Source organism: Apium graveolens, unplaced genomic scaffold (assembly GCF_009905375.1).
Source record: "Apium graveolens cultivar Ventura unplaced genomic scaffold, ASM990537v1 ctg6069, whole genome shotgun sequence".
NCBI lineage: Eukaryota > Viridiplantae > Streptophyta > Magnoliopsida > Apiales > Apiaceae > Apium > Apium graveolens.
This window is the reverse complement of record NW_027419210.1, coordinates 40725-57242: the sequence shown is the minus strand read 5'-3', so window position 1 is coordinate 57242 and position 16518 is coordinate 40725. Positions and strand designations below refer to the sequence as shown.

General features: G+C 34.7%; 3 protein-coding genes and 1 long non-coding RNA gene across 5 annotated transcripts; 3 read left to right on the top strand and 1 right to left on the bottom strand.

Moving 5' to 3' along the window:
* Positions 1 to 929: 929 nt before the first annotated feature.
* On the top strand, positions 930 to 2701 carry LOC141703004 (berberine bridge enzyme-like 8). The gene has a single exon (XM_074506626.1). The coding sequence runs from the start codon at positions 1011 to 1013 to the stop codon at positions 2604 to 2606; it is 1596 nt and encodes a 531-aa protein (XP_074362727.1). The 5' UTR covers positions 930 to 1010; the 3' UTR covers positions 2607 to 2701.
* A 1531-nt stretch (positions 2702 to 4232) lies between these two features.
* Positions 4233 to 5938, top strand: LOC141703005 (uncharacterized). Its single transcript, XR_012567328.1, has 4 exons — positions 4233 to 4284; positions 4652 to 5306; positions 5446 to 5558; positions 5864 to 5938. It is a non-coding gene; the product is annotated as an uncharacterized LOC141703005 (long non-coding RNA).
* Positions 5939 to 7815: 1877 nt separating this feature from the next.
* LOC141703000 (glycosyltransferase BC10-like) lies at positions 7816 to 9230 on the top strand. The gene is made up of 2 exons (XM_074506622.1): positions 7816 to 8397; positions 8580 to 9230. Exons 1-2 carry the CDS (start codon positions 7816 to 7818, stop codon positions 9228 to 9230), a joined length of 1233 nt encoding a protein of 410 aa, XP_074362723.1.
* A 1136-nt stretch (positions 9231 to 10366) lies between these two features.
* LOC141703003 (uncharacterized) lies at positions 10367 to 16479 on the bottom strand. Of its 2 annotated transcripts, none has more exons than XM_074506624.1 (6): positions 16348 to 16479; positions 15944 to 16009; positions 14864 to 14992; positions 12971 to 13093; positions 11824 to 12044; positions 10367 to 10889 (listed from the first exon to the last, which is right to left on the bottom strand). In XM_074506624.1, exons 2-6 carry the CDS (start codon positions 15978 to 15980, stop codon positions 10836 to 10838), a joined length of 564 nt encoding a protein of 187 aa, XP_074362725.1. In that variant the 5' UTR covers positions 15981 to 16009; positions 16348 to 16479; the 3' UTR covers positions 10367 to 10835. The 2 variants fall into 2 exon arrangements, with proteins under 2 accessions (XP_074362725.1, XP_074362726.1); XM_074506625.1 differs by lacking the exon at positions 10367 to 10889 and adding an exon at positions 11078 to 11280.
* Positions 16480 to 16518: the final 39 nt, after the last annotated feature.

Sequence of the window (16518 nt, the reverse complement as noted above, 5' to 3'; positions counted from 1 at the left end):
CAGTAACTCCTGAAATTAAGGTGGGCACTGCAGAAAAATAAGAACAGCTTGAAAGGTGACAGTTGTTTTTGGTAGGCTGCATGGGAAAACATATAGCAACATATGTAAGCGATGACATAAGCATTTTAGAGCCTATAAATAGCAGTTCTACCAGTATTAGTAAAACAACAACACACACCGAGAGAGGAAAAACAGAAGAAAAAAAAGCAGAAGCTTTTTGTTGTAAGAAAAGAAACAAGGCTGTAGCCTTTATGTGTTGTACTTTTATTATTCATCAAAATAAAAGTGTAGTGTTATTGTATTTGTGCTTTAATATTATCAAAGTTTAGGTGTAAAAGCCCATACACGTTTCCAACACTTCTAGCTTCTACTCTATTTAGCTATGAATTTCATTAAGAAAAATTTTAAACTCATGATCAAAGAACAACTTTGAATAATTAGATTTTAGAATTAATATGAAGAATATAATAAAACTAATGATCTAAAACTCTATTTTTCTAACAGATTTTAATAGTAAACAACAAAGAAAGACAAGAATTATAGATCATAAACCCCGAAGTATTCTCCCATTTTTCAACATTGCTAGAATATATGCACACAGGAAAGAAGTGTAGAACGTGAAAGTGTATATATGTTATAAGACTAATTTGAAACCAAATTAGTTAAGTTGAGAATCGATCAAAGTCGCGGGGTCAAGCTGTTACAAAATGAATTCCAGGGTTAAAAGACAATCTAGAAAGAACGGGGAGAAGATTTTCACTAAATATTAATGGTATAATGGTACATCATCACTAACGGCTTATAAATATTTTCGTGCAAGTCAACTTCTGATTAGTTTTTTTATTTTATTAATTTCTAGATCAGTTGACATGTTATATCTCAACATTAGAAAACAGAACTAGATACAGCATCAGTAGTTCAGTATAAATAGCAGGCATGTCAAATGTTAGTTTACCTCCCATATTCATAAACAAGCTTGTTCAGTTCTGAAAACAAGTGTAACAGAAAGAATGAAGTTTCAATCTTTTTGTTGCCTTCTGTTTTTGCTTGCTATCCTTTTTCTCTCAACAACTGATTCAGCTGAACAACGAAATCAAGACTTCCTTCAATGTTTAATAACGATTAATTCTGAAAGAAACTCTTCAATTTCAGAAGTAATTTTCACTCCTGATAACTCTTCCTGCACAAATGTATTGCAGGCTACCATACAGAATCTGCGATTCTCCTCTACATCGACTCCTAAGCCTCGAGTTATCGTGACCCCTGTTGATGCGTCACAAATCCAAACTGTCATCTTCTGCTCTAAAAAATATGGCATGGAGATTAGAATTCGAAGTGGAGGTCATGATTTTGAGGGTCTTTCATATGTATCACAAGTACCATTTGTGTTGCTTGATATGATAAATCTTCGATCAGTTGATGTCGATGCCACAAGGGCAACTGCATGGGTGGGGGCTGGTGCAACATTGGGGGAACTTTATTATGGAATATCGCAGAAAAGTAATACTCTTGGATTTGGTGCTGGTCTTTGGTACAGTGTAGGCATCACCGGTTTTATCAGTGGTGGAGGATATGGAATGATGCGAAGAAAATATGGGCTTGCAGCTGATAATGTAATTGATGCTCGTATGATCGATGTAAATGGAAAGTTTCTTGACAGAAAATCAATGGGCGAAGATCTCTTTTGGGCCATTCGAGGAGGTGGTGGTTCTAGCTTTGGTGTAATACTTTCGTGGAAAATAAACTTGGTTCCGGTTCCAAACCTTGTGACAGTTTTTAGAGTGACCAGAACTTTAGAACAAAACGCAACCAACATTTTTCATCGATTCCAAGTTGCTGCTCCTCAGTTTCCAAAAGATCTAGACATCAGGTGCTACATATCAAGTGTCCTGAGCAACTTCAGCCCTCGAGCAGATAAAAGAACAGTTTCCATCCTATTTGAATCACTGTTTCTTGGCCGAGCAAGTACATTACTTCAAGTTATGCAGCAAAACTTTCCGGAGTTGGGACTGGTAAAAGAAGATTGCTCTGAAGTCAGTTGGATCCAGTCCACACCATTCTTTTCAAATTTATCAGTTACAACATCTCCTGAAATATTACTTAACAGAAATGCGTTAACAAAATCTCCTTTTAAGGGAACCTCAGACTTCGTTCAACAACCGATTCCAATAAATGGCCTTAACGGGCTATGGGACATTTTGTACAAAGTTGCACCTACGTCAGCAACCTTACAAATCACACCATGGGGAGGAAGAATGTACGAGATTTCAGAGTCAGCAATTCCATTCCCACATAGAGCTGGAAATTTATATATGATTAACATGGGGGTAACATTGGACACTGATGTCACTGCAGGATTACAGTGGATTCGAAGTCTGTACCAGTATTTCACTCCTTACGTTTCCAAGTCTCCAAGAGGTGCATATGTGAATTATAACGATCTGGATTTTGGAGTGAACAATCAGCGAGGAAAAACAACCTATGCAGTAGCTAGTAGATGGGGAAAAAAGTACTTGAAGAATAATTTCGATAGGCTAATTAAAGTGAAGTCTAAAGTTGATCCTGGCAACTTCTTCAAGCATGAGCAGAGTATTCCTCCTCTTTAATACGGAATGGAAGTGGATGACCTGAATATGCTTAAGCTCAATAAATAAACATAGGGTTGCCATGTATACTTATATATGTAACTTATACCGTTCAATAAAAAGAATATTGTTCTTTGATAGACTAAACTTAAACTGTGACCTGACAAAAAAAATCTTAAACTGTGTAACAAAAAATAACATAACACTTATTTCGCAAGGTCTGTTGCAAGTTTAAACAAAAAACGCTGTCAGAATTTTTGCCTAACGTAATTCAATCCCTGTGACGATACCAATATGTTTGGAAGTGTAAAAATTTTGCAGCTATCTCTGATTTGCCTGATAAAAAGAGTATATGACTTGGTCCTAAAGAAACAATGTACTAACGTAAGATTTGGACACTACAAGAAAAAAGATAATAGACATCACACATTAGACATCAGTCATTCATGCCACTGTTGTTAAAAACTTCATTAACATCATCCCGCGTTAATGTGATGTCTTTGTATTATTAACACATCACTTCCTTAACAGACCGATGTCTTAAATACTGAAAAAATTCAAAGCGCGGCACTTCAAATTATTTTCCCCTACTTGTTAAAATTTTCCCCGCTTACTTACCAAATGATACCGCCTCAGCTAAATTTTTGTTCCCCCTCTTTTTTTCACTATCTTGTGATTAAACAAACAAAATAAGTAAAATATATTTTATCTCTTCTCTGGTCTCTTCTCGACCCTCACCTCTCTGGCTGTCTCTCTCTCTCTCTCTCAAGTCTCAACTCTCATATCTGCAACGTTATCTCTACTCTCAACCATCTCTTCTCTGTCCTCTCCTTACCTCTCTCCTCTGGTCTCTCTCGACTTTAACCTCTCTCGATTTGGTTGTTTCATCTCGAATGGGTAACTCGAATTGTAAGCTCGAAATTTATTGATCTCTGACAACACGATATTGGTTGGGAGTTTGAAGCTCGAACTGAAATGATATTGATTTGGAGTTTCGAAACTCGAATTGGTGAGTATGTAAGCATTTGTAAAGGGGGTTTTCTGAAAATTGGAACCCTAATTTTAAATAAGGGTTTTATTTTTAAATTATAATATTTGTTATAAGGAGCCTTTTTAAAGTAATAATGATATAATGGTATGCCTGATGTTAATGCAGTTCCTTTTTTGTGCTTTGGATGATGGTGGCTAGAGGCCAGTCCATGGACCGAGATAGAACTTCTAGTATGGGTGCTCGAACAGGTAACTGCTTCATTTCTTTCTATACTACACCTAATAATAGTTCATGCTTGATAGATCAAACATTTTCTATAATAATGTTTTGGTAAATCAGTTGATAAATCATATGCAGGCAGTGGTCAGTATCTAGATTTGAACTTGTTAATTTCTCCACCTTATTTTCCTGATGGTGCTAAAGGGATGGATGATTTTGGGAGTTTAAGTTTCCAGAATCATTTAGATGAAACCCCTGAGGTTTCAAAATCTAGGGTAAGTTAAATATTAGTAGTTCAATACCTAGTTACATTTCAACAAAGCTAGCTTATCGGTAATACTCTGTCATCCGCAGAAGGTCACTCGAAAAGAGGAGAGTTCTGCTTCCACAATAATGGGCATTCAACTGCCTCTAGGCCAAGTTTATACACTAGAGCACCACCCTTCTTTCTGGAGTGGTGTAAATTCAAGTTTTCTTCCTGTCTTTGAGGTATATAAAATGTACATTATGTTGCCATGGCTGTTCATTATGTTGCTCCAGTTATACTTGACTATAAGTGACTGGTTAGTACTTCAATTTCTCAAATTTTATGTCACACTGAAGCAGAAAATCAATAATTCTAATGATAGCTAGGTTCCCATAAGTTGTCAATCTCCTTACCACATAGTTATTTAAATTACCTGAAATATCAGTCACCTCTGTTTTCTTGAACGAAGAGGGCTTATGCAACCCACATATATCAGGGTTTTTTTTAAGATGGTATACTTTCATCTTGAACATGACAAGTCGATGTAAGGCCTTGTATAATTGGTCTCAGTTTTATATGTGTTCTATCCTATATGTGATCATGTAACAGGGAAGAGAAATAAAGAAGAGTATAGGAGTTGATTCGCAGCCACCCTGGGCGTGAAGTGATCAAGGACCTTATGCTGAAGCGACTTCAGTGCCACTCTTCTCGACTGCAGCATCATCAGGATTCGTTACTTCAAAGATTACTGATTCATCAGCTGGTGTTTATTATCCTCACTTCACCATCCCACCTCATCACTACGCTTCTACGCCTTGTCAAATCATGCCAAACACTAACATCGTGTCTTATTTCTGAAATCACAAGCGTTAGGCCACGACTCGAGTTCAGCATCTTCTTCATCTTCGTTTAAGTATAAGAAGACACTAATTGGCCTAAAACAACTGATTGGGTCTTTTGTGACATGTTAAATTGTTTTGTTTTGTATTTGTTATGCTTTATGTTTGTATGGAACATCTTATTCTGCATTTCAACTCATTTCTATAATAATAGTTCATGCTTGACAGATAGAACAGGTAAACTGGTAAACATAAACGTTAAATGAAAATGGTTCATTTAATTTCTCTTTATTAGGTGTAGTATAGTTAGATGATATATAATTTAATTATTGTTTTAAATATATTTATTTATCTTAATGCAGGAAAACAAGGCTCAGGATGACAGTACCTATTTTCTTTCAGATTTTTTTATCTTCTATATTTGGGTATCATCACCTACTAAACTTCAAATCTTTTGTTTTAATAATATATAAACTAGCTACTACTACATAGTGTTAAAAGATTTTAGCAGTGTGTCGCAAACTTGCAATATACAATGAGTTGTGTGTTGATATATTTGTGCAGGATGACATTGAACCAGATTACATACTTTGTTGGGCTAAAACATTCAACACCAACAGTAGCTTGCGCATTGACAAACTTACTTCCGGCTGTCACTTTCCTCATGGTTGTTCCTTGTCAGTAATTACTTTATTTCTTGTTTCATCTTCTTCGCTAGCTCGGTTTAAATCCCCTTTGCCAAGAAAATTATACTGTGATTTAATTTTTTGATCCGAAACACCACACTGAGATACAAATTTCTTAGTAGCGTAGAGTACAAGGTGGTGGTTTTATCTTATCATCCGATGTGTATGTTCCAAATACGCATTTCAAAGTTTTGAATATTTTCTACTGCTTTGTAGTTGATCTATGTGACACCTGTTTACATCTCCACATGATTGTACCCCTGATTATTTTGTTTATCAATTTTTGTGTTATGTAGAATAGAGAGTGTTGCAATCAAGAGTAGAGCAGGGCAAGCGAAAGTTATATGAACTATAATCTATGTAGGAGGTGCAATGTTGCTTTCATTTACTATGGCTTGTAGATATGTTAAGTTCTTCATATCTGATTCTTCAACCATTTGCCACTTACCACATTGCGGTCCAGCTCCTCTTTAGCTAAGTTTAGGGAAGTTGGATTGTTAAGTAGTAATGACACGGCCCATGTTAGTGTCTCAGATATGCTTTTTGAACCAGTCATGATGATAACCTGAAATAGTTTAAAACTAATTTTATTACAGGGGACTTATGAAGGTCAGCCTGGTTGGATCGTTAGTGAATGAACCTTTTTTTAGTGCATGAAACTCTATATATTAATTTAACTCCAAAGTCAAAAGTGTTACAATAGTGATTACTAGAAACGGATTTCCTACCATTGATATAAAGCCAAAATCGATGTGGCTCTAATTTTTATCGGCTGGAGATGAGAAAAGTGAACAAGAAACTTCTGAAAAGGTTTCCAATATTTTTGTGTTTGTGATTGTATTTATGCGTGTATTCATTCAAGTAAAGTGTATCTTCTGCTGCTGCATATTAGATTTTCTTCTAGGAGCTCATATTAAGTGGTATGCTGTCTAAAATCTGTTTGAACTATGTAAGTTCTGCATAGTGAAGAAGAAGCAGAATGTCAGACGGCATATGATTTAGCTGCTGAAGTGTATATGTCGACATTTGACCGCTCAAAACCTCCCGAGGAAGTATGTTCTACCTTTTCCACTCTTAAATCTTCAACTAGTGTTCAAACTTTACAATATTTTGTGTCATTTGATATGATAAAGTGAATGTTTCATATGTTTGTGCAGTTGATGATCGCGAGGTAGATTCGTTCGATCAGAGAAGAATACACTGAGTCGGGTCATGTACTGCCTCTAACAACATTTAGAAGCTATAATTCAAACTCGAAATATTTTTACAGATCAATGTATTAACAATTTGGTTTTAATAGAATATGAATATGCAAGTCATATTTGTTTTACTCATTAATGTGAGAATGATAATATTTGGTTGTTATTTTGGTGTAAAAATAATTTGATTTTTTTGTATTGTGTAAGTAGTGTAATAACTAAATATACATCACTTTTATTGTGTAAAAATTGATGTCAACAATAAAATACAAATTAGTTTTTGTGAGATAAAACTGATATCTATGTGACAATATAGACATCACTTTTAAAGAAGAAAAATTGATGTCAAAAAATTTAATGTACATCGCTTTTAGATAAGCAACCGATGTCAAAGAATGACATGTTCAAGTCTAAATTGAACATAGATATCACTTTATTTGGGATAAAACTGATGTCTATATGCCAATATAGACATCACCTTTTAGTAAAAAAATTGATGTTTAATATCTGATTTTACATCACATAAATGAAAATATTCGATGTCTATGTGGAAAAAAACATAGCTCATTATATGTTTAATCTGTTGTAATAGGTGTAATTTATTTATTAAATTATTTATTTCTAACATTTTTTGTAAAAAAACAATGCATGGACATCAGCTTTTTTGCAAGAAATGATGTCTAAGCCAGTATAGACATCGGGTTATGGCCGATGTCTAGAATAGACATCACCGACATCAACATCGGTTGCTAAACAGCATAGACATCGGCCAAAAACCGATGTCTATGGACTTTTTTCTTGTAGTGGGAGGAGACTTTTTACTAGGTCATTTGTGATTGCATGTAAGCATAGTTCCAATCTTTTGGTTGTGTACTAAACTACTTATGACTCGGTAAACACACTTCAGTACTTTCTCACGGCAAGCACACGTATACAGAATTACAACTCCACTTCTTCTACTTCGGATCAAATGACAAACAAACTGGAATATTAATTAGAATCTGATCTAATGTGTAAGATTATCATATTTGGAGTGGTGAAAGCACCAAATGAGGAGTAGAGGATCAAGAGATAACATGATTCTTAAGCCTCCTATTCCAATTCCAAATCCGGTACAAGCAAAGGAACCGCAAAATTCATTTTTAAAGTTAGTCCTACTTCTGATCATCTTTTTGGTGGCCGGCATTGTTACTGGACTGTCATTAAGCAGTCGCGTTGATCAGCCAGTTCGTTTACAAGCAGACCGCTTTTATGGAACTCATCAGACATTAGTACCTGAGGCTTATAATATGTGCAGTGATTGTCCGACTGAGGAAATGTGCGAGGAGGAGGATTGTTTGAGTATCGAAAGTGTTTTTAAGCCGAAGAATGTGAGCCACCACATGTCGGATGATGAGCTACAGTGGAGAGCTTCTTTGGTGCCAATGCAGGCTGAGTATCCTTACACTAGAATGCCAAAGGTGGCTTTTATGTTCTTGACTAGAGGGCCGTTGCCTATGTTGCCATTGTGGGAAAAGTTTTTTGAAGGACAAAGTACGAAATTGTATACTATCTATGTGCATGCGCTTCCCGTGTTCGAGAATAGTGTGACCAATACCTCTGTTTTCTATGGTCGCCGGATACCTAGTGAAGTATGATTAGTTTTTTTTTTTTTTAGAATACAAAATTTATTACTTCTTCAAATTTTTAAAATTTTAGGCTACCTAGTTGCATCCAAAGGTTGTGTCGAGAATGTAAGAAATGTATATAAATCGTGAATTTAAACTCAGTATAGTTTGTTATTAAGCTTCTCTCTAACTGTGTCTCCTCTCAGAAAGTCGAGTGGGGAACTGCATCTCTAACCGGAGCAGAAAGGCGTCTTCTGGCCAACGCTCTTCTAGACTTCTCCAACGAGCGATTTGTTCTTCTGTCTGAGAGTTGTATACCAGTTTACAACTTTCCAACTGTCTACAGGTACCTCATTGGATCCGAACAGAGTTTTGTGCAGTCATTCGATGATCCCTCCCGCTATGGGCGTGGGCGTTACAGCTCCAAAATGCAGCCTGATATTCAGCTTGAGGACTGGCGGAAAGGGTCTCAATGGTTTGAAATTAACCGTGATCTTGCTACAAAAGTTGTGTCGGATACAAAGTACTACGCACTGTTCAAGAAGTATTGTCTGCCTGCTTGTTATCCAGATGAACATTACCTGCCAACTTATGTTCACATGTTTTACGGAACTTGTAATTCGAATCGATCAGTGACATATGTTGATTGGACATTAGGAGGACCACACCCCGCAACATTTACAGCAGAAAATATTACGGACACTTTCATGCAATATATAAGGAATAGTGGGTTGCTCTGTGAATATAATGGGGATTGGACTCCTCTTTGTCATCTTTTTGCTAGAAAATTTGCTCCTAGTGCATTGCACCCCTTACTTAACCTCACCTCAACTGTGTTGGGATTTCAAGAATTCTGATTCTTTTCAAATCGTATGAATATATATAAAGTTCTTCAGGCAGACCTTTTTCACTTGATATGTTCACTGCGATTACTGTCACATAATATCTAATCTGGAAAATATACCGGCAGTTTAGTTCATGGTTAACGAGCCCGGTGAACAGGAATGGAAACCTAATCCCATGCATTAGTATTTGGTTTAGTATGTGTTAGTAATTTTGATTTATGCAATGGAACCTCATTCCCTCAAGAAGGGAAAATCATACCCTCACCGCCCCTTAACATTGTATATCATTCTCATCTTCATTTACCCCAATTCCATTCCCGATTCCGATTCCACACCACAATCCCGAGTCCTCACAACCAGCCGAACATTTGTAATGCTTCCAGATGAAAGGACTGGCAGTAAGTTGGTGGAACTCACAATTAAGAAGTCTTAGATCAATAAAAATCTTAATGTTTTTCTTTTAAATATATTCATCTAAGAACTTGTGTTTAAAACTATTTCATAACCTTTCTTGGACTAGTGATCTACCCTTTATTTCAAATAAAGCAATCAGTATGAGGCAAGAGGAATAAATTGTCAATAAATTTTTCGGATAAACAAGCCTAGTTAAAAAGAGTTGATCTAAAAAAAGTTGTCTTCGCGTTTGAAACTAAAAAACGCCCAAACAGAATAAGCATTATTTGGACTGAATTAGTATAATTTGATGTCTTAAAAATATAGATAGAATTAATCGCAAGTATAAAATATAAATAAGTGCAAAACTGGAATAAATTATAAACAATCAAATCAAAGAGTATTTAAAGTTCTGAAATCAGTTAAGATCCATATAGGACCGCAATATAGGACGCTCTCACACAACACCGATTATCAACTTCATATCTGTTGACCCAAATTTCTAGTGAGATCAATATAGGACCCCAAATTTATATTGAGTTAAATTAGAGTGTTTAACCTGATGGATCAACAGAAATTTTAATATTGAATAAAATCACTGAATAGCACAAAAATATTTAAAAGTTCAAAATTTAAAATCACATAAACGTTTACAATTCACCATTAGAAATATGAATGTCGAATGTGAAATGAAGTTTTCATTTGTAAAACAAATATCTAAAATATGATAATAATTTTTCTATAGTTCCATCAAATCAACCTCTTCCGATCTTCCGCAAAGAACATTAAAATATTACTATTGCTTACCTCATAACATCAAAATTGAGTAATTCAAGATATAGACTCTCCATCTGTATCTCTTTTAACCAACTTTGTTTTACGGTACTTAAATTAGTCCATGATAAAATTGTGCATATACTCCTCACTTCTTCTGAGAAAGTAATTTTAATGCATTAGGTAATGTTATCGCAGTTTCTTTGCTTTCACCTTCATTCCATACCTTTATGTACTGTGAAGAGGTAGAAGAAATGTGGTGCACGCCCTTTAGGCTTCTGAGCGAGTAAGGACCTTTTTCTACCCCTCCTGAAAGTAAAATATTCCACTTGGGATCCTCTTCACATATTGTGGCAGGTTGAGGTGTTGTAGCTAAGATACATGTCTCGCCTAGATCTTTCATAAGTGCCTCCAATTGTTTGTCAGATATTTGACCATTATTTTCCTTGATCATAAGTGCCTCCAATTGTTTGTCAAATATTTGACCATTATTTTCCTCATTACCTGAGGATAATCAATAGAAAAGCATCAAATTATGCGTGATGCAGTAATAGATCTCATCTGCCATAGGTAGGAAATAAAGATGAACCATACACATCATATTAAAATGAACCAAAATCACAAACATAGGTATCAGGTAGAGGTTTGAACAAATTTAACCAAATGATACACATTATGTTTTGTCATCTGTTGCATAATTTGTCTTACTTTTATTTTCCGGAAAAACTAAAAATTATTGGACATGGATTTAAGAGGTTGCATTGCGCAGCAAATCACAAAATATAGAAATTTAGTGCTTCGTGCGAAAATTGATGACAGCATAAAAATAAATCAGCACATTTATCGGGAGCTATTTGCTACAAATGTACCAGACATGAACAACGGATAACAGTATCTGAAAAGGATTTGTAATAAACTGTAAGAGAAAATCACGGTCAACTAAATGCCGTATATATAGACATATATTTTAACAAAAGGAAACATGTTTACATACCTATAGATGAAATATATTTCATACACAGAAATTCAGTAAAGTATATTACAGTATTAAGAATATCTTTTATTTGTTACGTAAAATGATGTAATAACTTTGGTTTGGTGCGGTTTTGTCACAATTCTGGTTTTTTCTCATCCCTATCATCAATATAGTAAGTCACAATTTTTATATTGTAGTTATGAGAATGTTTTCCTAGATACTGATCAAGACTACAGCGTACAATGAACAATTTCCAGGATGTGTTATAAAAAGGTAGCTTTTACTTCGTAATATGGCATAGGGTTACGCTCATTGTATATTTTCTTTTGAGTTCTAGTTTTTTTGTTGACATCCATTATGAATTTTAGTCTTCTAATACATGCAAAACTTCTGGGAGACAAAATATTGGTATGGATATATAATTTCTTGAAACCACAATGTAAAATACTATCCTATACTAACCTTCAGTAACGTCTGTGGTAGAAATCTTTGTGTTTTCTTTATCAATGGCGTCATGAATCGTGATTGCAGAATTTCTGCTAGCTCCCTTCCGGACATGCACTTAAGGTCGTCAATATGGTAAGGACCGCTCACTACCCTTGCTGGAGTTATAATGTTCCATTTGAGGTCCTGATGATCCACTGGAACGCTTGGTCGACCGTTATCTTTGACATCATTGCTAACTGAGAGTAAACAAGTCAAGAATGCGAAATTATGAGTAAAATTCTAAATGTTGATCACCTGTCTTAATATGGTCCAGACAACCTATCAGACCTGCATTCTTTTGTCCTCTGCCGCAGAATATATAATAAACAATTTTCTAGAATGAACAAATCTACTGGATATGGAGTTAAGGCCCGCACTGAGTGAAAATAACATAACATAAATAAATTTACACACAGCACTAAATTACATAGTATAAATAAATTATCGCATTGCGTCAGAGCTAGAGCTATAGCTAAAAATGTATTAGACATTGCGAATAAGAACTCGAAAAGGACTTGTAGAGTAAATAAGAAAATCACGACATATACTTCGTCAGGAAAATATTTTTTATAGTAGAATGTCCAATAAAATATACTATAACACAATAACGTACAAGTTTCTTTCAAAGAAATGTCGTGAGTAAGAGTTTTAAGGTTGTACTTGACATATAGTTTTCCTAGATAATTGATATTTTCTAATTTGCTGAATTGGCTCATCGAGTAATGAGCTCTGTTATACAAGTATTATGTATGATCTCCTACATGTGTAATACATGTAAAACAGATTATTTGGAGACAAACAATAAATATTGAGAGAAACACTATCATAGTTTTGAAAGGGAAAAAATTAAGTTACGAGAAAGTAATGGTGAGATCTGAAAAAGAGATTCGAAAATTGACAGGGAGATATGATCATTGTAATATTTTTATGTAAATTGCCAATTTTTTTAAATATACGTTACAATATATTAGTCTTTTATCAAATGTGCGCAAAACTACGGGAGACTAGCCAATGGTGTAGCTTCTTCAATTGTTGATACTAAGACTGGAAGAAATTTAAGAACTAAAAGAAACAAACAAATTTTAATGTCATAAATAACGAAATAGTGTCTTATACTGGCCACCTGTAATTTGTGCAGTAGAGCCCTCAAATTTTTCTTGTTCGACTATATGATCATCCACTAGACCGATTGCAACAGTTTCAGTCATCTCAAAAGATTTGCTCAGATCCAGTACTACTTGATCTTCTGCACACATGACAGGTATTTGTCAAATGATGCTTGTCTTAATGGGCAGTACACATGCATAGACGGAACATAAGACTTTGAATTATGAGCGAAAATGACCACTCCACAGAATAAGTCTCATCTGCAGTCTGTAATAATTAGAAATTCAGAGAATACATGTAATATCATAGGGAACCAATGACACATATAGGTAAAATTCATTTAAATAACTAATAATACTGAGAACTTGTATTAGTATAGGTTGTCAAAATATAAGACTTATATTTTTTTTTCTCTGCACATATAAAATCATGGTTTCATTTTCTGGATTCGACATATATATATTGGGGACTTGGAGTGAACGTCACACGCATTACGTATAATAGCACGACATATTGCGCATAGTGCAAAATCACTGAATATATCTTAATTAGCACATTCTACCATTACATAGAATACAATAGGGAGTCAACGACAAATGTAGGCAGCCTGCATTTACATAATTATTAATACTTGTCACTTGTATTGATGTGGTCAGGAAAAAATGTCTGACTTAAAAAAAAATTCCTTTTCCACAGGATATAACATAACATGGTTTCATTTAAACATATTTATATAGAGGTAAATGTGTGCATTGACTAAGAATAACAGAACATAAATAAATTTTCACACAGCGTGAAAAATGTAGTGCATTGCACCTTGAACACTAGAAATGGATACTAAATAACACATTTAAGGAAATTAAATCAGGAGGGATAAATAATCACACCATTCCTAATAAGCCTTATGATACATGATGTTATCAACAATTTTACTTTATTTTAATAGAAAACGTGCTTATATATTGTATAATATTACAATATCAAGTACAGGTTCCTATCTTGGTATATATACAGGACGATGCATATTACATCTGGACTACAATAACACTGACATGTTTAGAGAAGCAACATTGTGACTGAGAGTTTTGAGGTTCTGGCTATCAATAAGTTTTCCCAGGTAAAATCTGGGTTGTGATATTGACTCATTGAGCTGTGAACTGTATAAACTGTGCAAGTATTGTATAATGTAGTGTCTCTTCTGTGTGTAAAAGAGATATTATGGAGAAAACGTGACGTTAGAGCGATAGAATAATACTATGTCAGCTGCGCTTAACATTTGTCTGGTCATGTTTGTAGGAGGCAGTACTAGAGGGCGTAGTGATCTGTAGAGGGCTAGATTTAAGAAGGTATGACCTCCAATAGGATTTTTTAGAGACTTTGAACTAAACTAGGTGATCTTTGGTAAGTTTAACAAATCCCGTATCATGGGGTGCAAGACGTGGGTTGTACAGGGTTTGAAGTTCTCAATAGAGTGTGATGATCATCTTATTTGCTTACTATCCCCCTTTCCTTCTATATTGCATGCTTGAAACTTTAAAATTTTACACATGTGCTATTACCGCTTTATGTTTAATATATTCTTGTTCCTTGATTAGAATCACGAGACCAGTTATTCTTTTCTTTATATATTTTTTCTCATAGTGGATTGTTTTATCCGGGAGTCCTTTTAGAAATTTTTCATTTTTTGGGATTGGAGTAAGGTCTGTATACATCCCACCATCTCTAGACTCAGGGATATACTGGGTATGTTTGGTTGGTTCTAGTCTTCTAATTTACGCATGACTAGCGGGAGAATACACAATAGTATACCTTTGTCATCCATTGATACTAAGACTGAAAGAATTGTAAAAACTAGAAGAAAGAACGAAATACTGATGACATTAATATTTAACTAATTTCATATACTAGCCTTCTGTAACTTCTTTTGCTGTGGAACCCTCAGCTTTTTCATGCCCGATTGCTTCATCATTCCCTGGACCGATTACAATACTTTGAGTCCTCTCTAGAGATGCGCTTGGATTGTGTATTACTTGATCTCCTACACATACGACATACATGACAAGTATTTGTCAAATGATGGTTGTCATAATAAGCAGAACACATGCATAGTTGGCACATAAACCTCGAACTATGAGTGGAAAAGGCCAATTGAAATAATATATCTCAACTACACTATGTAATAATCAATGATTTAAAGAACATAAATATAATATAATAATATCAAGTACAGTTTTCCTTTTTGGTAATGGGTTTGTAACTGTTGAATTGGCACATTAAGTATTGAACTCTGCAATATTCTTTAAGTATATGTATGTTATGCTCTATCTGTAATGTGTGTAAACAGACAAAATTGAAGAAGATATGATTTTAAGCCGATCGATATACAGTAATACTATGTCAACTAGGTTCAAATAGAGCTAGTTATATGGATTTGTAGACATGCACAAATCATAGCATTAAAGCAACTCCAACAAGGCGTGCCAACTTCCACGTGGCATGACATGGCACAACACCCTTGTTGGCTCTCTATTAAAGTTGATGGGGTGCCAAAAGTCGGCATCCCTTGAGCAAGGTGCCAACTTATTTATCATAATATGGATAACAATTTAAAAATACAATATATTAGTATAACTAAATAATATAAATATTTTAAAGGGGTGCCAACATTTGGGGCATTTTTTAGGAGAAGGGTCGAAAATTATTTGCATAGAAAAGGTAAAAATTATAATTTACGATGATTTGTCAAAGTCCAACCTTTGGAGATAATTTTAAGTAACTATATATTAATGCTTAGATCTTAAAAAGAATCGGGTAGGTTGACATGGAGATACGATGATTGTGTTATTAATATTTGTTGAGCAATTCAACAAATATTAATAGAAGTTCAGTATAACTTTTCATGCATCTCAATTTAAAATGAGATGTTTGATATTAGGTTAAATGCACAACTCAGGGTCCTATGGACTATCACAGGGTCTGAACCTCTGACCTCCTGTTTGAAGTATTGTCTCGGCTTCTTCCTCCATTGGTGGCCTATTATCTTCCGCTAATTTACCTGAGAATAACAAGATCGAATCAAATCCTTGGAAATTCGTAAAAATGACCCCTATATAAATAATTTAGAAAAGTATCATCTACTAACCAACCACAAAGCCGGGACTAGCGTGACAGGGGTCAGTTTAATTTTTTTTAAAATTCACATTATTTAGGTATAAATAGAACTTGTCAAAGTTTAGGTTTTAAAATGGCTAAATGCAGCAGTAGCCTATTAAATTAAGGATGCTTAAATATATTTCAATAGGTGTGTCAAAATTAATAACCTTTCCATATTGGAACATGCAAAGTTAAGATCAGTATTTATACTGTTACTATTACTCAGTGTATATGTTGTACCTGATCTACTTCCGCCAGTAACTGGAGCCTTCAAACAGTTCCTAGAAAGACGTTCAAGTTCCCCTTCAGCAGCAGCGACCACATGGGGAACAGTATTCAGTAACTTTGCCTGCTCATCAGATTTCAGGAGAAGGTCTCTCTTTTTTTTCAAATTCAATCATTGTATAAAGG